The 21,877-nt window shown below is 36.7% G+C and overlaps 1 protein-coding gene across 1 annotated transcript in view; it reads right to left on the reverse strand.

Annotated features, from left to right (window-relative positions):
• vwa8 (von Willebrand factor A domain containing 8) overlaps positions 1-21,877 on the reverse strand; it is a 159,644-nt gene that overhangs the window by 72,194 nt on the left and 65,573 nt on the right. The window contains exon 26 of the mRNA XM_067443330.1: positions 2,996-3,147. Coding sequence (XP_067299431.1) covers positions 2,996-3,147 — 152 coding nt within the window. The remainder of the gene's footprint in view (positions 1-2,995; positions 3,148-21,877) is intronic.

Genomic DNA, 21,877 nt, shown 5'->3' on the forward strand with positions numbered 1-21,877 from the left:
AGAAAACATTTGTTGTTTCATTTGACTCTGTACATGGGCCAGGATAACAGTCTGCTGTCTCTGTACTTCATTGACATGCATTAAGGTTGTAGTTACATATCTGATTATTGAACAGATAGTATTCCCAGAAAAAAAAAAAACATCAATGCACTCCTCTGCAAATCATGCAGCTGGGATAACATATTATTCCCATCAAGATTAAATACTTAAATGTTTTTTTTTTTTTAAAGAAACTAATAATTTTACTCAGCAAGGATACATTAAATTGATCAAAAGTGACAGTAAAGACATTTATAATGGCCAAATATATACCTATTTCAAATAAATACTGTTCTTGTGACATTTAATTCACTGAAGAATCCTGAAAATAAATGTATCACAGTTTCCACAAAATATTAAACATTGATAATAATAGTGTCTACTTACACCAACTGCAAATAGCCCGCGTTTTTGGCAGAGGCAGCTTTTCAAACTAACTCCGCCCACCTTTATCTGATGGAAGGCTGCAACATACTTCGCAAGAACAGAAAAAAAAGTTCTCGCTCCCAGAGCTGCGAGAACAAAATTACATAATTTTGTTCTCGCAACCCTGGTTCGGGAGTTCACACAGCTTGTTCTCGACACATCGCCTGAGCAGAACTTTTTTCTTGCAGGTGTCCAAAAACTATTGTGTGATTGGTCAGACATTTAAAGTGGGCATGGTTAATGCGGAGAAACGCAGATGATCGGCACCTGCTTTTCTCGTGAAGTATGAATGCACTGGCCAAAACGAAGTTCTTGCCACCACGAGAAAACAAATTTCTTAGTTCTTGCAGAGTATGTTCGAAGCTTGAGCCAGACACGATTTCATAAAGTAGTAAATCCATAATTCCAAAAGTAGTTCTGCTCTACATGAACTCTGCATGGCGAGTAGGGCAAGTGGCGTTAGCATTTGATGCAACCAACCAAAGTTTAAATCTGCCTTTTACAGAACTCATTTTCCTCCCTTTTTCCATTGCATATCAGCTTTGATATTTATTTTACATTTATTTTAAATAAAAAATAAGAAAATATTCTAAATATTGGAAATGGAAGTTCCTAATGGGTATTTAATAGTGGAAATTAGGAGTAGGCGTAAGAGAGGTGCAAGTAATGTCCCAATAAAGCAGCATCCATATAAGTCACACTGTGTTATTATTGTACACAGTTTTCCATTCACTGAGGTGCAAATAGTATCTACCACTATTTTTCACTACTTTCTAAGTATAAATAGCATCTAAGCACTATTTACAGTAAGCGCAAATAAAATACTTTTTGTTACTAATTACACAGTATGCAAATAGCCACTGCTTAATAATAAATGTTTCTTGAGCAGACAGTTTAGATTTAATGATCGCGTGAGACTGAACTGGAGAATGGATGCTAGAAATTCAGCTTTGCTATCCCAGAAAAGAAAAGAAAAAAGAAGAAAAAAAAACATTAAAATAAATATTGAACAATATTATTGTATTTTTGATCAAATAAATGCATCCTTAGCGATTGTGGGACATCTTTTAAAAAATTTAGAAGTTTGATTCAAAGGAAATATTTGTTTCTTCACTGTCATTTTCCAGTACTTTGTATAAAACATAATACATTGTGTAGACTAGATAGCAAAACATTTAAAAGCAAGTGAAATAAAACAAATATGAGACAGAAGAAACAAATAATTTCCTTTATTGAAAGTGTATAATATACAGCACTGATAAAATGAAATGACCTTTATGGAATGAGACATTATTTGTTGTTATATAATGCTGATGCCAAACTCTTAATATTTAGATAAAGGGCAAATTCCAAACAGTGGAAGGGCAGACAGCGATGGGACAGACGCCACTTGAAGGATCGTTCAAGATAAAAGAGAAAATTATGTTTTTAATAGCTCCCGTCGCCAGGTGTGTTCCAGAAAAACACATTATGAGAAAATTTTCCTGCTCTCCCCAGATTTCCCACTCCAAGCATTCTGTTTCATAGTGAACAGGCTATAGAGACGCTCACTTCCCATTGGAATTTGCCCATAAATCTTTTTAAAAGCACTAACCAGACCCTGGCAATCAAGGTTTCAGTTTTAGTTATTTCTAAGTCTGTGTAAGTATTAGATTTTTACCTTTAAATGTGTGAACTCATGCATGTTTAGAGTTTTGTCTATTGCACCTTCAATGAAATAAGCAGCTTATAAGTTAAATGCATCTGTTAAAGGTGAAGTTTGTAATATCTGTGACACTAGAAATTGCTGTTCATTTGAGCAGGACACAACAGTATCTATGGGGGTAGTTTTGTTGCTTTATTCCAAACAAATAGATCGATATCACCAAATAAATGTTAAGAGATTCACAAAAATGGGGGGTGGAGTCTACCTATTTGTGAATTTGTGTGACAGTAGACCCTGGTGAAGACGCTAGAAATGTTTCAAAATCTGCGTGATGTGCTGCAATTTACAAATGTGCAAGAAGAGATCCACCAATGCAGAGGAAGCCATCAACAATGCACAGGAAGCGATTCACAAATAAATGCAAGTCAGAGTTGTGTTTGTGACAAAAAAAAAAAAAAAGTGTGGATTTTTTTGTTCTTCGCAAATGTCATTGTATTTGTGAATCTAATTCATTTTTGTGAAACTCCTGCATAGATAACAATATATTTGTTTGGAATAATGCAACAAAAATACCCCCATAAATATCGGCTAAACCAATGGTGTGAGTTTGACCTGTTTGTCAGAGCAATGTAGATGCAAACTATTTTAAAACTACTCATCATTTTGTTTAGTCTCACTGCCGTTGAAGAAGAAATTGAAAACTTCATCTTTAAACGCATTTGTTCAAGTGTGTGGTTTGAGGACCACGCAGAGCAGATCCTTTCTACAGGTAGTCTTACTAGTCCAGGATAGCCTGGCTGTTAGAGTATTTATATTTATACTCAATATTTGTCTATGAAAATGTATTCATGGACAATAAAGGGTCAATAGGAGCTGAGCTCTTACTCCTTGGCCAGGTGCACGCTGGTGGGTTTGGCTCCGATCGGAATGCCGTGCTTGTGCAGAGATGTGATCAGCACCTCACGCATGTCCTTGTTATAGGAGTCAAAGTCAAACACATTCCTCACCACGTTGGCCAAGCCCTCATCCGGAAATTTCTGGAAAACAAGGAGAAGGTAAGCCACAAGCTAAAAGCATTTAGTTGTAATGCATTTTAAGAGCACTGCCGATATCAATCACCTCAGATTAAAAACATTGAGTCATACAGAAGAGATGATAAAATGTGTAAGAATGGTTTCCCTGTTGATAAGTGTGAATTTACATTGAACTGCCACAACACACTTGGGGAACTATTTTAACGATTTGAGTGCATGGTCTAAAGTGCACGCCACGCCACAAGTGCACTTAGGGTGTGTCCGATAAATGGGAAAAATGATGGGAAAAATGGTTGGTGCTTCCGGCAAATTGTCAAAAAGGGTTGTACCCAGTTTCTTAAACAGTGAAAAGGATTTAATATTTAAATTCACACTTCACATTGATCATGTTTTATGGGTAATTCACACTGAAATATTGCACAGTTATAAGCTATTCATAGCAGCCGTATTAATTGCTGTTTCATTTCATGCCATTTTAATACTTCTTTGTTTAATTTAAATTTGATTTGTTTGCATCCTCACTTCACATGTAGAAAGTTAATTGGGATTTGAAACATTTTTAATTCCATTCAGAATGGTGCAAAACCTGCCTGTGGTTAGGTTCTTCTTCGTCTAGATTGTACCTCTGCTCACTCTGGACATTCACACATCTAGCTTAAGAACTTGCATAATGAGATTCTTTTGAACAGTTTTGAAGGAGTTAACAGGCCAGGCACTGCTCGCTACTTTTCCATTTGATCCCAAAATCAGAAATTCACAAGAAGACAATTCATATTTGTGTACACTGCTTATTTCAAGCATAATGGTGTTTAGAACAAACGGTTTAGAAGATCACAAGGAACAAATTCAGTCAAGTTTAACTGCAAGTGTAGACCTCTGATGGCTGCTTGCGGCAGACTAATCTGACAACCGACTCCTCATCCAACGTGACAGATGAATTCCATCTATCTATCTGCACCCCTGTCACTCCTAAGAGCTGAGGCTAGAGAAGGAGGAGGCCAGTACGTAGTGTGTGTGTGTGTGTGTGAGAGAGCGGAGTTAAAGCCCAGAGACAGGTGGCCCGGAATGGCAGTGTGGCCTCTATGTGTCAGATCAGTCAGTGAGTGGGCTGAGTGAAGAGACAAGGCCTCTCCTCCCTCACTCTGTCTCTCGTGCGGCACCTTTCATCTCAGACATAGGGTCACTCACCCTCATCTATTAAACCTCACACAGTTTATCACTGACACAAAGTCTGAATTCTTAAAATGGGGAACATCCTAAAACCAAAAGGTTTGATGTGTTGTGTGGATTTGTCCAGATTTTGACCTGCGGTATACCGTCTGGTCCACGTTGCAGCTTATTCTGAACATAAACTGTCACTTTAGATAGGAAGATACGGTATGATTAACATGAATAAACAGCCAATATCCAATTAATATGCATGCTAATAAGCAACTAGTTAATAGTAAGAACGTCTCGGTTATGTATGTAACCCTTGTTCCCTGAAGGAAGGAACGGAGATGTTTGGGATCCCAATATGTCGTGACATAGAATGTGACAGAATGAAAGGGAACTGGTATACCTTTGTTTGATGACACTTTAGATTAGGGTCCAATACTCACTATTAACTAATTAACTATGACTCTCGCCTCTAATAAAATATTGCTTAATAATGGTTAGTAAGGTATTGGGTAGGAATAAAGGTGGGGTAAGTGTTATTTCAAAACTGTTTTACAAAACAGACTCGGGCGAGTGCAATAACAAACTTGTAGCCACTCAGCAGGTAAGGGGCGTGTCTACTATTGATGGTAAGACGAGAGCGCTCGCTCAGTGCACGTCATTATTCAAAAAACACGACACACAGGAGTCGGGACGGACATTAGCAGAGAACAATATATGCTGGCTTTTGCTTGACTATGCTCGTGTGTCATGTTCACTTGTTTGTTCATTTGCGATCGTATTGTGGCTCACTTCAGCAATGAAAAAGACCCGCTCATTTACACAGCGTATGGAGCATCTAAATCTTCTCACTGCCTGTTTCAAGCGTCAGCTCATAAAATGTGTCCCACAAGTAAGATACTATACTATACTATACTATACTATACTATACTATACTATACTATACTATACTATACTATACTATACTATACTATAATGTTTGTTTCCTCATTTCATGATCTATATATTATCCGGTCATACTTGTAATATGTCGTTAGCTGGACTGTCGGCTCATGTTCTATCGAGTTGTTCATGAGAACCGTTTGTGTTTTGTGATCGCTATAACTCTAATCTTGTCATAATTGTAATATGTTCGCTAGTTGGACTGTCGGCTTGTGTACTATCAGCTTGTGTACTATCAGCTTGTGTACTATCAGCTTGTGTACTATCGAGTTGTTCATGAGAACTGTTTGTGTTTTGGTGATGGATATTCACTTTTTCATTGAATATTTGACCTGGATTAGTAACGCACAGATTCTGCCGTATTCGTTGCCTGGGTTACGTATGTGTGGGGCGGAGCTATCAAAATAGGGGCGAGACCCTTTTGGGGGTAGGGGCGTGTTTGTTTTGCAACAACAGTTACCAGAAAGCACTTACCCCACCTTTAAGGGATGTAGAATAAGATGCAAGAAAAAGGCATTAATATGGCCTTTATAAGTACTAATACTTCTAATCTCTCTCTCTCTCTCTCTCTCTCTCTCTCTCTCTCTCTCTCTCTCTCTCTCTCTCTTTCTCTCTCACACACACACACACACACACACACACACACACACACACATACATGTCTATATTACCAAGAGGGGACTATCACTCTACACTATCCAAGAGGGGACCTGTGTTTCTAGTCATTTTGAAGAAACAAAAATCACATACAAAATTTTCTTTTAAGGTCCTTATTCATAATATAACTTCAAATAAGCATTTTTTTATTTTTTTAAAAATATGCCAAGAGGGGACCTGAGCGATGTCTACCTATCCAACAGGGGACCTCCATAGACTCTAATGGAGCTGTGTGTGTGTGTGTGTGTGTGTGTGACCGATGTCTACCTATCCAACAGGGGACCTCCATTAGTCTGCAGTGGAGCTGTGTGTGTGTGTGAATGTGAAGTGAGCTGGCAGTCAAGTCTGTCTTCATTATATATATATATATATATATATATATATATATGCCATCTCCACCATTGCATGTCTTTACAAATAAATAACATAAATGCAGTTAAGCTTCGTACAGACTATATAATGTGTCAAGTAATAATATGTCTTTTTATAATAACTGTGTTCTTTTGAATGTACTGAGAAGTATTTATTTGTAACCTAAAATATACTTTAATACTTTAATTTATTTTGAAGCTTATTTTTAAATATATTTATTACACAGTCGCAATAAAGTTACAAGATGTTACATCAAGTAACACACTATACTTAGTTAGTCCACAAGTCTTCTTGTGCTTTAGTATGTTAGTCAACACATTAAAATAAGTTAACTTGTTTACTTAGGCATCTGGTATCACAATAGGCACACACACACACAATATATACCTTAGACATAACACCTAATACATTACAGAAAAGTCATTTCTTTAAGAAATTCATTCTCTGTTGTGTCTTCATAATTACAGTATATGATCAGTCCACATCTCTCATTTAAGATTATTGTCAGGTACACCAATGTATTTACATTATTGAATATTACAGGTCATTATTGAATAGTGATTACGTTACACACACACACTGACTTAGGTCCCCTGTTAGATAGTAAATCACAACGCCTGTGTGTTTGCTGTGACATTTCTTATAATCACAAACACACTGCAAAGATTTAGAGTTTTTACAGCAATACCTGAGTTTAAAGGGTTAAATCCAGCAGAAATAGCTCTCTAATGTATTAATTGCAGGTCATTATTGAATAGTGATTATGTTACACACACACTGACTCAGGTCCCCTGTTAGATAGTAAATCACGACGCCTGTGTGTTTGCTGTGTCATTTCTTATCATCACAAACACACTGCAAAGATTTAGAGTTTTTACAGCAATACCTGAGTTTAAAGGGTTAAATTAAGCAGAAATAGCTCTCTAATGTATTAATTGCAGGTCATTATTGAATAGTGAATATGTTACACACACACTGACTCAGGTCCCCTGTTAGATAGTAAATCACGACGCCTGCGTGTTTGCTGTGACATTTCTTATCATCACAAACACACTGCAAAGATTTAGAGTTTTTACAGCAATACCTGAGTTTAAAGGGTTAAATCAAGCAGAAATAGCTCTCTAATGTATTAATAGATAGTTAGATGTTAGATAGTAAATCACGACGCCTGTGTGTTTCTCTCCTCAACCCCCACAACCCCCCACTCACAATTTACATTTCAATAAGGGAAGACTTGAAAAACCAGTTTGTGAACCACAGGCCAATAGAGCTCAAACTACCAATGTGGCAGAACCCTTCTCAGATAAACTAGAGAAGATGCTGGGATTTGCCCTGCCAAATTAAACTAAATTACAGTTTTTACGATCGCTAGGAAACATTTCTCAATACTTTGGTCATTTTCAAAATCCTTCACACAGTTCTCCAAACCAACTTTCTGCTTCACAGCAGTTATTTCACATTCAAAATCCACAAAAACTAACAAAACACTTAATTCATGTCTCAAATCAAGTGCCAATGATCCACAGTTTAGCTTGCACAGACTGAAGTTGTGATCACTGTGTGAAGAGTTGAAAAAGTTGAAAAAGTGTGTTTATTATTGAGAAATGTTTTGTAAAAGAACATTTTATATCACAGCTTAACTGTGAATCAACATTGCTTTAGCAAAAAATGCATTCAATGGCAACATCTTTCAATTTACCTGAAATCTTTTCTCACTTTGACACAAACACAATCAAATCTTTGTTCTACAGGCCAATTCGCACATCCTTACATGCTGTTTTCAAAAGTGTTAAACTTATGGACAAAACAATAACATAATACAAAACTGAATGAGACAGCAATTTACAACATGTATACAGTAATTTTGTAATGCAATTTATCCTGCTAAAAAAATCAAACACTATCAAAGCAACTTTGATGAAACTGAACACCAACACAAGTGTTAGTCCATTACCATCCATTCAAAAGAGGAAACTTAGGAATAATGTTGTACTGTAATGTAAGCATGCAGTGAATTATAAGCAGCAGAGAGTGTCATTCTAGTTTTGTAAAGACATTTCAATTGTATAATGTTCCTGATGTTAGTGTTGGATAAACCTGTGCTGCCAGTGCTCTGGAAGAATGAGTTGATTTGTAAATGTAAAATTAACTGCTGTGAAGCTGAAAGTTGGTTAGCAAATTTATAAACTCCTCACTCAGTTCTCCTAAATATTGGGAAATGTGTACTAGCGATTGTAATTTCATTTCATCATGTAATTTCAATTTATTTTTGGCAGTGTATTTGGTCTAGGACACAGGTAACAGTAGTGAGCTTCTTTGTATCACCTGTGAGAGTCTTCATGCATTGAAATGTAAATTACTGGTGGGGGGTTGTGCAGCAAACTCAACACACACACTATTCTCTATTCCAATTTCAAGAGCACATCTAAACCTCTAGCCCAAACACATTACAAGTGAAAGCACAAATAAATACAAAAGATATGATACAAATGAAATAAACAGTGCTTTTCAGGACGGTCTCTCAGTAGTTGTAATATAACACTGTATTGTCCTCACTGTAAAAAAAAAAATATATATATATATATATACACATTTTTTTTATAAGTTAATAATTTTAAAGTTACTTTTTCTCAAAGTGTATGTTCACTTAACTGAACCTACTATGACATAAGCAACTGTGTTTACTGGGATACTTCCTATTTTTTTAAAAATAATTTTGTATTAATTTTAGCATTTTAGTTTAGCATTCGTGGACTGTCATAGATACAGCTTTTGGGGCGTGTGCTTTAGGTGTTCACCCATATAGCACGTGAGTAATGAAGAGCCTTCTGAAGCAAAGTGGCACGTTTGTGTAAGAACAATGTCCATATTTTAAACTTTATAGACTAAACAAACTATTTTTATTGAAAGAAATTGTGTTTTAGTGTTATTATGAAAAGAGTAACCCCTGACGCTAAGTTTTGTTTAGCTCTATCTTCTCTCTTCTGCGTTTGTCAGTGCACATACGTCAAGGATTCATGGGTGAAGAAGGGTTACTCTTTAAAGGACAACTCCGGTGAGAAATGACCCTCGGGGTAATTAACAGATGGTGGTTACCGAGTAGATCTTTCTGTGGGATGCGTTTTCATGGAAATCAAGTGTAAAGAGTTTTATCTCTAAAAACAGATTTGAGTGACGAACGCTGTGCTAAGTGATGAACTGTGACTTGGAATCTCATATGGGCCATTGTTTCCGGAAGAAAGCACTGAACGCAGTAGAGAAAAAAAAAGAAAAAAAAGTCCATGTAATTAGATTTCACAAACTTAATTCCTATCGACCAGCTCACTTAGCACAGCGTTCGTGGCTCGACTAGTCGAGACTGTTTTCCAAGATGGCTGCAGTCTGTAAATGTGTAATGTACTGTCTTTATAAAGTATCTTCTTATTAAACCGTTTGTACTCTAACAAGTTCTCAATGCTGCGGTTTGCATGTAGGGATCCTCATTATGCTGCCGTGTTAGTGTGAGGATATGTTGAGCCTTGTTAGTGGTATTAACTAGCGATTTAATTTCACTTATTCCATGCCCCATAGACAAACATTATAAGCTTATCTGTGTTTCGAGATAAAACTCTTTAAATTCGATTTTCATGAAACCGCATCCCAGAGAACGATCTACTCGGTAACCATCTGTTAATTACCCCTAGGGTCATTTCTCACCGGAGTTGTCCTTTAAGCGCAATGTGATTCGTGTGGCACTGAAAACCGAAAGCTAGTATTTTAGTCTATGGATCAGTTACTGTGTGGATCAGTTATATGATGGTTAGATGCACTTTTATGGACCGACAAGGCACTGGCATTTTAAAGCTGGGAAGAGCCAGGACTTTTTTAATATAAATTTAAATAACTCAGATTTTATTCATTTGAAAAAAGAATGTCATATACACTTGGGATGACTTGAGGGTGAGTAAATCATGGGCTAATTTTCATTTATAGGTGAACTAACTGCTGTAAACTGGGCCCACAAACACAGTAGATCCACACAACCCCCCCACACAATTTACATTTTAATAATAATAAATAAGGGAAGACTTGAAAACCTAGGGCCCTATAATTTCCGCGATCACGGAATCGCGGACGGAATCGCGGAATTGGCATATTAACACGGAATCTGCATATAAACGCGGAATCTGGTGTTAACGCAGATTTCCCCGGAATTTTACATATTTGTAATTAAATTCTGTGTCGTGTGGGTTAAGAACGTATGTCTGAGGAAAGTGCAGACCGGGGGAAGCAAATCTTCTCGACACAACCCCTCCCGTCATTTCAGCTCGCCCTTCAAAACAATGAAATTACAGCGAAGTTGGTCTCCACGGCTCTGCTTTCGGCAGCGAAAAAGTTAAGAAACTCGACGCTAACGGCGGTTTCACACTGCACGCGCAGGCGGCGCAGAAGCTTTCCGTATGGAGAGCGTGAGCCGCGCTCGTGTATTGCACATACAGACAAATATTGTCCATTCTGTCAGATTTTCCGGTGTTCTGCTCGACCCCTGTCATCTCGTGCTTTGATTTATAATGGGCACATTAGGCAGCAATGCATATCTGCTGCAAATGCGACCATTTTCCCCTCTGTTAGTCTGTTCCAAACATGCATTTAACATGCTGTATATGGGTAGTTTACATGATAAGTAACCTTAAAGTTAAAATTAAGCATCTAGTTTTAATCATTTAAAGGGGCCTTTGAAGATGGGGGAAAAAAACTTCAGGCAGTGTTGTGTTTTCGTGTATTTTTATTTTTCACAGCTCTGGATATCATAATGGTGATTGTTAAACACAGAACAATTCACTACATGATTTCATGGTGAAATGTTTTTTTTTTTAAGTTAATTTTCAAATTTAAATGTTTTACTTAATAGTACTATAAAAGATGATTCTTATGATTTTTTTTTTAGTTCTTTTTTAAAAAAAATTACTTGAAAGAAAAAGCTAATGGAGCACTTTCATTTTAACTTATATAAACTATTATAATTTATTTTACCGGAAAGTTTAAAGCTAATAACCATTAATATTTGAAGTATTTGAAGTGCAGTGTTATGTCAAATATCATATTTGTCCTAAAAAGTAAATGTGATGTTTGTTACCTCGATAAATTTAAGGTCATTCCTATTTTTTGTTTTATGTTGTATTATATTAACATTAAAAGCAAACTCTTTTTTCACCAAAATAACAGTAAAGGGTAAAAAAAAACTGAATTACCAAACATTTTAACGGAAAAAAAGGAATCTGCAAAAATTAAAACGGAAAAAACGGAATTTGCAAAAATTTAAACGGAAAACACGGAATTTGGGAAAAAATAAAACTGATTTTATAGGGCCCTAAAAACCCAGTTTGTGAACCAAAGGCCAACCTAGAGGAAAGGAAAATCAAACCTGAGATCTCCTTCTCAACTCACATCTTTCTCCTAGACAGAAATGAGATCAAGTGAACATCAAATTGAGACATAAGGCTAAGTCTCCTGCTTCTCACATGTTTATCCTGAGACAAAAATGACATTCTCTCATGTTTATCTCCACTAAAGTTTCATAAGAGATCTCAACAACATCACATACTACGCTCTGATTTGTCTCCTTGGCTAGAGAGACTGGATTGCTCATATGTGTCTCCTCTAAAGTTTCAGAAGGGATCTCAACAGTATCGCATGCTGTGCTCAGAATTTTTTCTTCAGCTCGATACTCTTGAACTCTTACTTTTGTCACCTCTAAAAAGTTTCATAAAAGATCTCAATAACATCACACACTGTGCTCAGAATATTCTCCTTAGTCAAAGTCTCTGGCACTCTCAAATTTGTCAAACAAATGTTGGTCACTTTTTCAAAACTCTTCACACAGTGATCACAACTTCAGTCTGTGCAAGCTAAACTGTGGATCATTGGCACTTGATTTGAGACATGAATTAAGTGTTTTGTTAGTTTTTGTGGATTTTGAATGTGAAATAACTGCTGTGAAGCAGAAAGTTGGTTTGGAGAACAAGTTTTGAAAATGACCAAAGTATTGAGAAATGTGGCCTAGCGATTGTAAAAACTGTAATTTAGTTTAATTTGGCAGGGCAAATCCCAGCATCTTCTCTAGTTTATCTGAGAAGGGTTCTGCCACATTGGTAGTTTGAGCTCTATTGGCCTGTGGTTCACAAACTGTTTTTTCAAGTCTTCCCTTATTGAAATGTAATTTGTGAGTGGGGGGTTGTGGGGGTTGAGGAGAGAAACACACAGGCGTCGTGATTTACTATCTAACATCTAACTATCTATTAATACATTAGAGAGCTATTTCTGCTTGATTTAACCCTTTAAACTCAGGTATTGCTGTAAAAACTCTAAATCTTTACAGTGTGTTTGTGATGATAAGAAATGTCACAGCAAACACACAGGCGTCGTGATTTACTATCTAACAGGGGACCTGAGTCAGTGTGTGTGTAACGTAATCACTATTCAATAATGACCTGCAATTAATACATTAGAGAGCTATTTCTGCTTGATTTAACCCTTTAAACTCAGGTATTGCTGAAAAAACTCTAAATCTTTACAGTGTGTTTGTGATGATGAGAAATGTCACAGCAAACACACAGGCGTCGTGATTTACTATCTAACAGGGGACCTGAGTCAGTGTGTGTGTAACGTAATCACTATTCAATAATGACCTGCAATTAATACATTAGAGAGCTATTTCTGCTTGATTTAACCCTTTAAACTCAGGTATTGCTGTAAAAACTCTAAATCTTTACAGAGTGTTTGTGATGATAAGAAATGTCACAGCAAACACACAGGCGTTGTGATTTACTATCTAACAGGGGACCTAAGTCAGTGTGTGTGTAACGTAATCACTATTCAATAATGACCTGCAATTAATACATTAGAGAGCTATTTCTGCTTGATTTAACCCTTTAAACTCAGGTATTGCTGTAAAACCTCTAAATCTTTGCAGTGTGTTTATGACAACAAGAAATGTCACAGCAAACACACAGGCGTCGTGATTTACTATCTAACAGGGGACCTGAGTCAGTGTGTGTGTAACGTAATCACTATTCAATAATGACCTGCCATGAATACATTAGAGAGCTATTTCTGCTTGATTTAACCCTTTAAACTCAGGTATTGCTGTAAAAACTCTAAATCTTTACAGTGTGTTTATGATGATAAGAAATGTCACAGCAAACACACAGGTGTCGTGATTTACTATCTAACAAGGGACCTGAGTCAGTGTGTGTGTGTAACGTAATCACTATTCAATAATGACCTGCAATTAATACATTAGAGAGCTATTTCTGCTTGATTTAACCCTTTAAACTCATGTATTGCTGTATAAACTCTAAATCTTTGCAGTGTGTTTGTGATTATAAGAAATGTCACAGCAAACACACAGGCGTCGTGATTTACTATCTAACAGGGGACCTGAGTGAGTGTGTGTGTAACGTAATCACTATTCAATAATGACCTGCCATGAATACATTAGAGAGCTATTTCTGCTTGATTTAACCCTTTAAACTCAGGTATTGCTGTAAAAACTCTAAATCTTTGCAGTGTGTTTGTGATGATAAGAAATGTCACAGCAAACACACAGGCGTCGTGATTTACTATCTAACAGGGGACCTGAGTCAGTGTGTGTGTGTAACGTAATCACTATTCAATAATGACCTGCCATGAATACATTAGAGAGCTATTTCTGCTTGATTTAACCCTTTAAACTCAGGTATTGCTGTAAAAACTCTAAATCTTTACAGTGTGTTTGTGATGATAAGAAATGTCACAGCAAACACACAGGCGTCGTGATTTACTATCTAACAGGGGACCTGAGTCAGTGTGTGTGTAACGTAATCACTATTCAATAATGACCTGCCATGAATACATTAGAGAGCTATTTCTGCTTGATTTAACCCTTTAAACTCAGGTATTGCTGTAAAAACTCTAAATCTTTGCAGTGTGTTTGTGATGATAAGAAATGTCACAGCAAACACACAGGTGTCGTGATTTACTATCTAACAGGGGACCTGAGTCAGTGTGTGTGTAACATATTGACTATTCAATAATGACCTGCAATTAATACATTAGAGAGCTATTTCTGCTTGATTTAACCCTTCAAACTCAGGTATTGCGTATTGCTGTATAAACTCTAAATCTTTGCAGTGTGTTTGTGATTATAAGAAATGTCACAGCAAACACACAGGCGTCGTGATTTACTATCTAACAGGGGACCTGAGTCAGTGTGTGTGTAACGTAATCACTATTCAATAATGACCTGCAATTAATACATTAGAGAGCTATTTCTGCTTGATTTAACCCTTTAAACTCAGTTATTGCTGTAAAAACTCTAAATCTTTACAGTGTGTTTATGATGATAAGAAATGTCACAGCAAACACACAGGCGTCGTGATTTACTATCTAACAGGGGACCTGAGTGAGTGTGTGTGTAACAATCACTATTCAATAATGACCTGCAATTAATACATTAGAGAGCTATTTCTGCTTGATTTAACCCTTTAAACTCAGGTATTGCTGTAAAAACTCTAAATCTTTGCAGTGTGTTTGTGATGATAAGAAATGTCACAGCAAACACACAGGCGTCGTGATTTACTATCTAACAGGGGACCTGAGTCAGTGTGTGTGTAACGTAATCACTATTCAATAATGACCTGCCATGATACATTAGAGAGCTATTTCTGCTTGATTTAACCCTTTAAACTCAGGTATTGCTGTAAAAACTCTAAATCTTTGCAGTGTGTTTGTGATGATAAGAAATGTCACAGCAAACACACAGGCGTCGTGATTTACTATCTAACAGGGGACCTGAGTCAGTGTGTGTGTAACGTAATCACTATTCAATAATGACCTGCCATGAATACATTAGAGAGCTATTTCTGCTTGATTTAACCCTTTAAACTCAGGTATTGCTGTAAAAACTCTAAATCTTTGCAGTGTGTTTGTGATGATAAGAAATGTCACAGCAAACACACAGGCGTCGTGATTTACTATCTAACACGGGACCTGAGTCAGTGTGTGTGTAACATATTGACTATTCAATAATGACCTGCAATTAATACATTAGAGAGCTATTTCTGCTTGATTTAACCCTTCAAACTCAGGTATTGCGTATTGCTGTATAAACTCTAAATCTTTGCAGTGTGTTTGTGATTATAAGAAATGTCACAGCAAACACACAGGCGTCGTGATTTACTATCTAACAGGGGACCTGAGTCAGTGTGTGTGTAACGTAATCACTATTCAATAATGACCTGCAATTAATACTAGGGCCGGGACTTTAACGCGTTAATTAAGATTAATTAACTACGGGACTTTAACGCGTTAATTAATTACGCAAAAAAAAAATAAAAAATTAATCGCACTTATTTTTGCCCCGCGGAACGTTTTTCAATGAATGAGTTTTGACGGACCGATTATACTGGAACACCAACTAGCGCTCATGAGTCACGACAACAACCATGACAACAACAAACCATAGTGAACATGAACGAAGAAGCTAAACAATATTTTGTTGATTAAAGGTGAACTATGTAGTATTTTTGCAGTAAAATATCCAAAAACCACTAGGCCAGTGTTATATATTTTGTTCAGTTGAGTACCTACAATATCCCAGAAGTTTCCAACTATTTGTAAATTGTGAGAAAATTGCTATTTTAACTAAGGACTGGGACGTTGCAGCATTGCATTTGAGAGAGTCGCCTGTCAATTGCGTCATATCTGCGCTACCCTCGGTTTCGGCTTTTATTTGGCAGGAGCGCTTTATTCTTAGCAGTGTGAACAACTGAACGCACGGAGTAAAGTCATAACATCGTTTTAAACACACTTACATGTATCTAATATGATAAATAGAGCTCCATTACCTCAAAATCATAACCGGAAGAGTGGATCTGTGCAGGCCCCCGGCGAACTGTGTCCCGTCCCGTCATAATAAAAGTCCCGGTATTCGCGAGGCGGGTATTTGTTTAACAATCGCTCCAGCAGCTTTGCTCAGGTCCACAACACTCAGTCCTGCTCTGCTTTAGACTACAGTAATGTTAATAACCGCATCCATGAACGTGATTTCTGCCCGAGTCCTATTTTTCACCGGCTGTGATGAGAAGACCACATCTCCCAAGATGCTGCGCTCACACTTTGCATCATCAAACTACGCATTTGTTTTGCATAGGCGCCCTCCAGTGGACAAAAGCTGCATAGTGCACCTTTAAGCTTATGTATTCAGTCATTATTCAATGGTATAGTAAAAATCCATGTGAAAAATTACTTCTCATTGTTTCTCATATATGCAATTAAAATGCGATTAATTTCGATTAATTAATTACAAAGCCTCTAATTAATTAGATTAATTTTTTTAATCGAGTCCCGGCCCTAATTAATACATTAGAGAGCTATTTCTGCTTGATTTAACCCTTTAAACTCAGTTATTGCTGTAAAAACTCTAAATCTTTACAGTGTGTTTATGATGATAAGAAATGTCACAGCAAACACACAGGCGTCGTGATTTACTATCTAACAGGGGACCTGAGTGAGTGTGTGTGTAACAATCACTATTCAATAATGACCTGCAATTAATACATTAGAGAGCTATTTCTGCTTGATTTAACCCTTTAAACTCAGGTATTGCTGTAAAAACTCTAAATCTTTGCAGTGTGTTTGTGATGATAAGAAATGTCACAGCAAACACACAGGCGTTGTGATTTACTATCTAACAGGGGACCTGAGTCAGTGTGTGTGTAACGTAATCACTATTCAATAATGACCTGCCATGATACATTAGAGAGCTATTTCTGCTTGATTTAACCCTTTAAACTCAGGTATTGCTGTAAAAACTCTAAATCTTTGCAGTGTGTTTGTGATGATAAGAAATGTCACAGCAAACACACAGGCGTCGTGATTTACTATCTAACAGGGGACCTGAGTCAGTGTGTGTGTACCATATTGACTATTCAATAATGACCTGCAATTAATACATTAGAGAGCTATTTCTGCTTGATTTAACCCTTTAAACTCAGGTATTGCTGTATAAACTCTAAATCTTTGCAGTGTGTTTGTGATTATAAGAAATGTCACAGCAAACACACAGGCGTTGTGATTTACTATCTAACAGGGGACCTAAGTCAGTGTGTGTGTAACGTAATCACTATTCAATAATGACCTGCAATTAATACATTAGAGAGCTATTTCTGCTTGATTTAACCCTTTAAACTCAGGTATTGCTGTAAAACCTCTAAATCTTTGCAGTGTGTTTATGACAACAAGAAATGTCACAGCAAACACACAGGCGTCGTGATTTACTATCTAACAGGGGACCTGAGTCAGTGTGTGTGTAACGTAATCACTATTCAATAATGACCTGCCATGAATACATTAGAGAGCTATTTCTGCTTGATTTAACCCTTTAAACTCAGGTATTGCTGTAAAAACTCTAAATCTTTACAGTGTGTTTATGATGATAAGAAATGTCACAGCAAACACACAGGTGTCGTGATTTACTATCTAACAGGGGACCTGAGTCAGTGTGTGTGTGTAACGTAATCACTATTCAATAATGACCTGCCATGAATACATTAGAGAGCTATTTCTGCTTGATTTAACCCTTTAAACTCAGGTATTGCTGTAAAAACTCTAAATCTTTACAGAGTGTTTGTGATGATAAGAAATGTCACAGCAAACACACAGGCGTCGTGATTTACTATCTAACAGGGGACCTGAGTGAGTGTGTGTGTAACGTAATCACTATTCAATAATGACCTGCCATGAATACATTAGAGAGCTATTTCTGCTTGATTTAACCCTTTAAACTCAGGTATTGCTGTAAAAACTCTAAATCTTTGCAGTGTGTTTGTGATGATAAGAAATGTCACAGCAAACACACAGGCGTCGTGATTTACTATCTAACAGGGGACCTGAGTCAGTGTGTGTGTGTAACGTAATCACTATTCAATAATGACCTGCCATGAATACATTAGAGAGCTATTTCTGCTTGATTTAACCCTTTAAACTCAGGTATTGCTGTAAAAACTCTAAATCTTTACAGTGTGTTTGTGATGATAAGAAATGTCACAGCAAACACACAGGCGTCGTGATTTACTATCTAACAGGGGACCTGAGTCAGTGTGTGTGTAACGTAATCACTATTCAATAATGACCTGCCATGAATACATTAGAGAGCTATTTCTGCTTGATTTAACCCTTTAAACTCAGGTATTGCTGTAAAAACTCTAAATCTTTGCAGTGTGTTTGTGATGATAAGAAATGTCACAGCAAACACACAGGTGTCGTGATTTACTATCTAACAGGGGACCTGAGTCAGTGTGTGTGTAACATATTGACTATTCAATAATGACCTGCAATTAATACATTAGAGAGCTATTTCTGCTTGATTTAACCCTTCAAACTCAGGTATTGCGTATTGCTGTATAAACTCTAAATCTTTGCAGTGTGTTTGTGATTATAAGAAATGTCACAGAAAACACACAGGCGTCGTGATTTACTATCTAACAGGGGACCTGAGTCAGTGTGTGTGTAACGTAATCACTATTCAATAATGACCTGCAATTAATACATTAGAGAGCTATTTCTGCTTGATTTAACCCTTTAAACTCAGTTATTGCTGTAAAAACTCTAAATCTTTACAGTGTGTTTATGATGATAAGAAATGTCACAGCAAACACACAGGCGTCGTGATTTACTATCTAACAGGGGACCTGAGTGAGTGTGTGTGTAACAATCACTATTCAATAATGACCTGCAATTAATACATTAGAGAGCTATTTCTGCTTGATTTAACCCTTTAAACTCAGGTATTGCTGTAAAAACTCTAAATCTTTGCAGTGTGTTTGTGATGATAAGAAATGTCACAGCAAACACACAGGCGTCGTGATTTACTATCTAACAGGGGACCTGAGTCAGTGTGTGTGTAACGTAATCACTATTCAATAATGACCTGCCATGATACATTAGAGAGCTATTTCTGCTTGATTTAACCCTTTAAACTCAGGTATTGCTGTAAAAACTCTAAATCTTTGCAGTGTGTTTGTGATGATAAGAAATGTCACAGCAAACACACAGGCGTCGTGATTTACTATCTAACAGGGGACCTGAGTCAGTGTGTGTGTAACGTAATCACTATTCAATAATGACCTGCCATGAATACATTAGAGAGCTATTTCTGCTTGATTTAACCCTTTAAACTCAGGTATTGCTGTAAAAACTCTAAATCTTTGCAGTGTGTTTGTGATGATAAGAAATGTCACAGCAAACACACAGGCGTCGTGATTTACTATCTAACACGGGACCTGAGTCAGTGTGTGTGTAACATATTGACTATTCAATAATGACCTGCAATTAATACATTAGAGAGCTATTTCTGCTTGATTTAACCCTTCAAACTCAGGTATTGCGTATTGCTGTATAAACTCTAAATCTTTGCAGTGTGTTTGTGATTATAAGAAATGTCACAGCAAACACACAGGCGTCGTGATTTACTATCTAACAGGGGACCTGAGTCAGTGTGTGTGTAACGTAATCACTATTCAATAATGACCTGCAATTAATACATTAGAGAGCTATTTCTGCTTGATTTAACCCTTTAAACTCAGTTATTGCTGTAAAAACTCTAAATCTTTACAGTGTGTTTATGATGATAAGAAATGTCACAGCAAACACACAGGCGTCGTGATTTACTATCTAACAGGGGACCTGAGTGAGTGTGTGTGTAACAATCACTATTCAATAATGACCTGCAATTAATACATTAGAGAGCTATTTCTGCTTGATTTAACCCTTTAAACTCAGGTATTGCTGTAAAAACTCTAAATCTTTGCAGTGTGTTTGTGATGATAAGAAATGTCACAGCAAACACACAGGCGTTGTGATTTACTATCTAACAGGGGACCTGAGTCAGTGTGTGTGTAACGTAATCACTATTCAATAATGACCTGCCATGATACATTAGAGAGCTATTTCTGCTTGATTTAACCCTTTAAACTCAGGTATTGCTGTAAAAACTCTAAATCTTTGCAGTGTGTTTGTGATGATAAGAAATGTCACAGCAAACACACAGGCGTCGTGATTTACTATCTAACAGGGGACCTGAGTCAGTGTGTGTGTGTAACGTAATCACTATTCAATAATGACCTGCCATGAATACATTAGAGAGCTATTTCTGCTTGATTTAACCCTTTAAACTCAGGTATTGCTGTAAAAACTCTAAATCTTTACAGTGTGTTTATGATGATAAGAAATGTCACAGCAAACACACAGGCGTCGTGATTTACTATCTAACAGGGGACCTGAGTGAGTGTGTGTGTAACAATCACTATTCAATAATGACCTGCAATTAATACATTAGAGAGCTATTTCTGCTTGATTTAACCCTTTAAACTCAGGTATTGCTGTATAAACTCTAAATCTTTGCAGTGTGTTTGTGATTATAAGAAATGTCACAGCAAACACACAGGCGTCGTGATTTACTATCTAACAGGGGACCTGAGTGAGTGTGTGTGTAACAATCACTATTCAATAATGACCTGCAATTAATACATTAGAGAGCTATTTCTGCTTGATTTAACCCTTTAAACTCAGGTATTGCTGTATAAACTCTAAATCTTTGCAGTGTGTTTGTGATTATAAGAAATGTCACAGCAAACACACAGGCGTCGTGATTTACTATCTAACAGGGGACCTGAGTCAGTGTGTGTGTAACGTAATCACTATTCAATAATGACCTGCCATGAATGCATTAGAGAGCTATTTCTGCTTGATTTAACCCTTTAAACTCAGGTATTGCTGTAAAAACTCTAAATCTTTGCAGTGTGTTTATGACAACAAGAAATGTCACAGCAAACACACAGGCGTCGTGATTTACTATCTAACAGGGGACCTGAGTCAGTGTGTGTGTAACATAATCACTATTCAATAATGACCTGCAATTAATACATTAGAGAGCTATTTCTGCTTGATTTAACCCTTTAAACTCAGGTATTGCTGTAAAAACTCTAAATCTTTGCAGTGTGTTTATGATGATAAGAAATGTCACAGCAAACACACAGGCGTCGTGATTTACTATCTAACAGGGGACCTGAGTCAGTGTGTGTGTAACATAATCACTATTCAATAATGACCTGCAATTAATACATTAGAGAGCTATTTCTGCTTGATTTAACCCTTTAAACTCAGGTATTGCTGTAAAAACTCTAAATCTTTGCAGTGTGTTTATGATGATAAGAAATGTCACAGCAAACACACAGGCATCGTGATTTACTATCTAACAGGGGACCTGAGTCAGTGTGTGTGTAACGTAATCACTATTCAATAATGACCTGCAATGAATACATTAGAGAGCTATTTCTGCTTGATTTAACCCTTTAAACTCAGGTATTGCTGTAAAAACTCTAAATCTTTGCAGTGAGTTTGTGATGATAAGAAATTTCACAGCAAACACACAGGCGTCGTGATTTACTATCTAACAGGGGACCTGAATCATTTTGTTAAACATAAATAAATCAAAAGTGGTTAGTTTAAAAAGCTCATAAATGTATAAGGTGGTAAGATGGGCCTTTTATATGGGCCAAAAGTCACACATTATTTTTACAAATAC

The sequence above is a fragment of the Pseudorasbora parva genome, chromosome 5 (assembly GCF_024679245.1).
Source record: "Pseudorasbora parva isolate DD20220531a chromosome 5, ASM2467924v1, whole genome shotgun sequence".
Taxonomy (NCBI): Eukaryota; Metazoa; Chordata; class Actinopteri; order Cypriniformes; family Gobionidae; genus Pseudorasbora; species Pseudorasbora parva.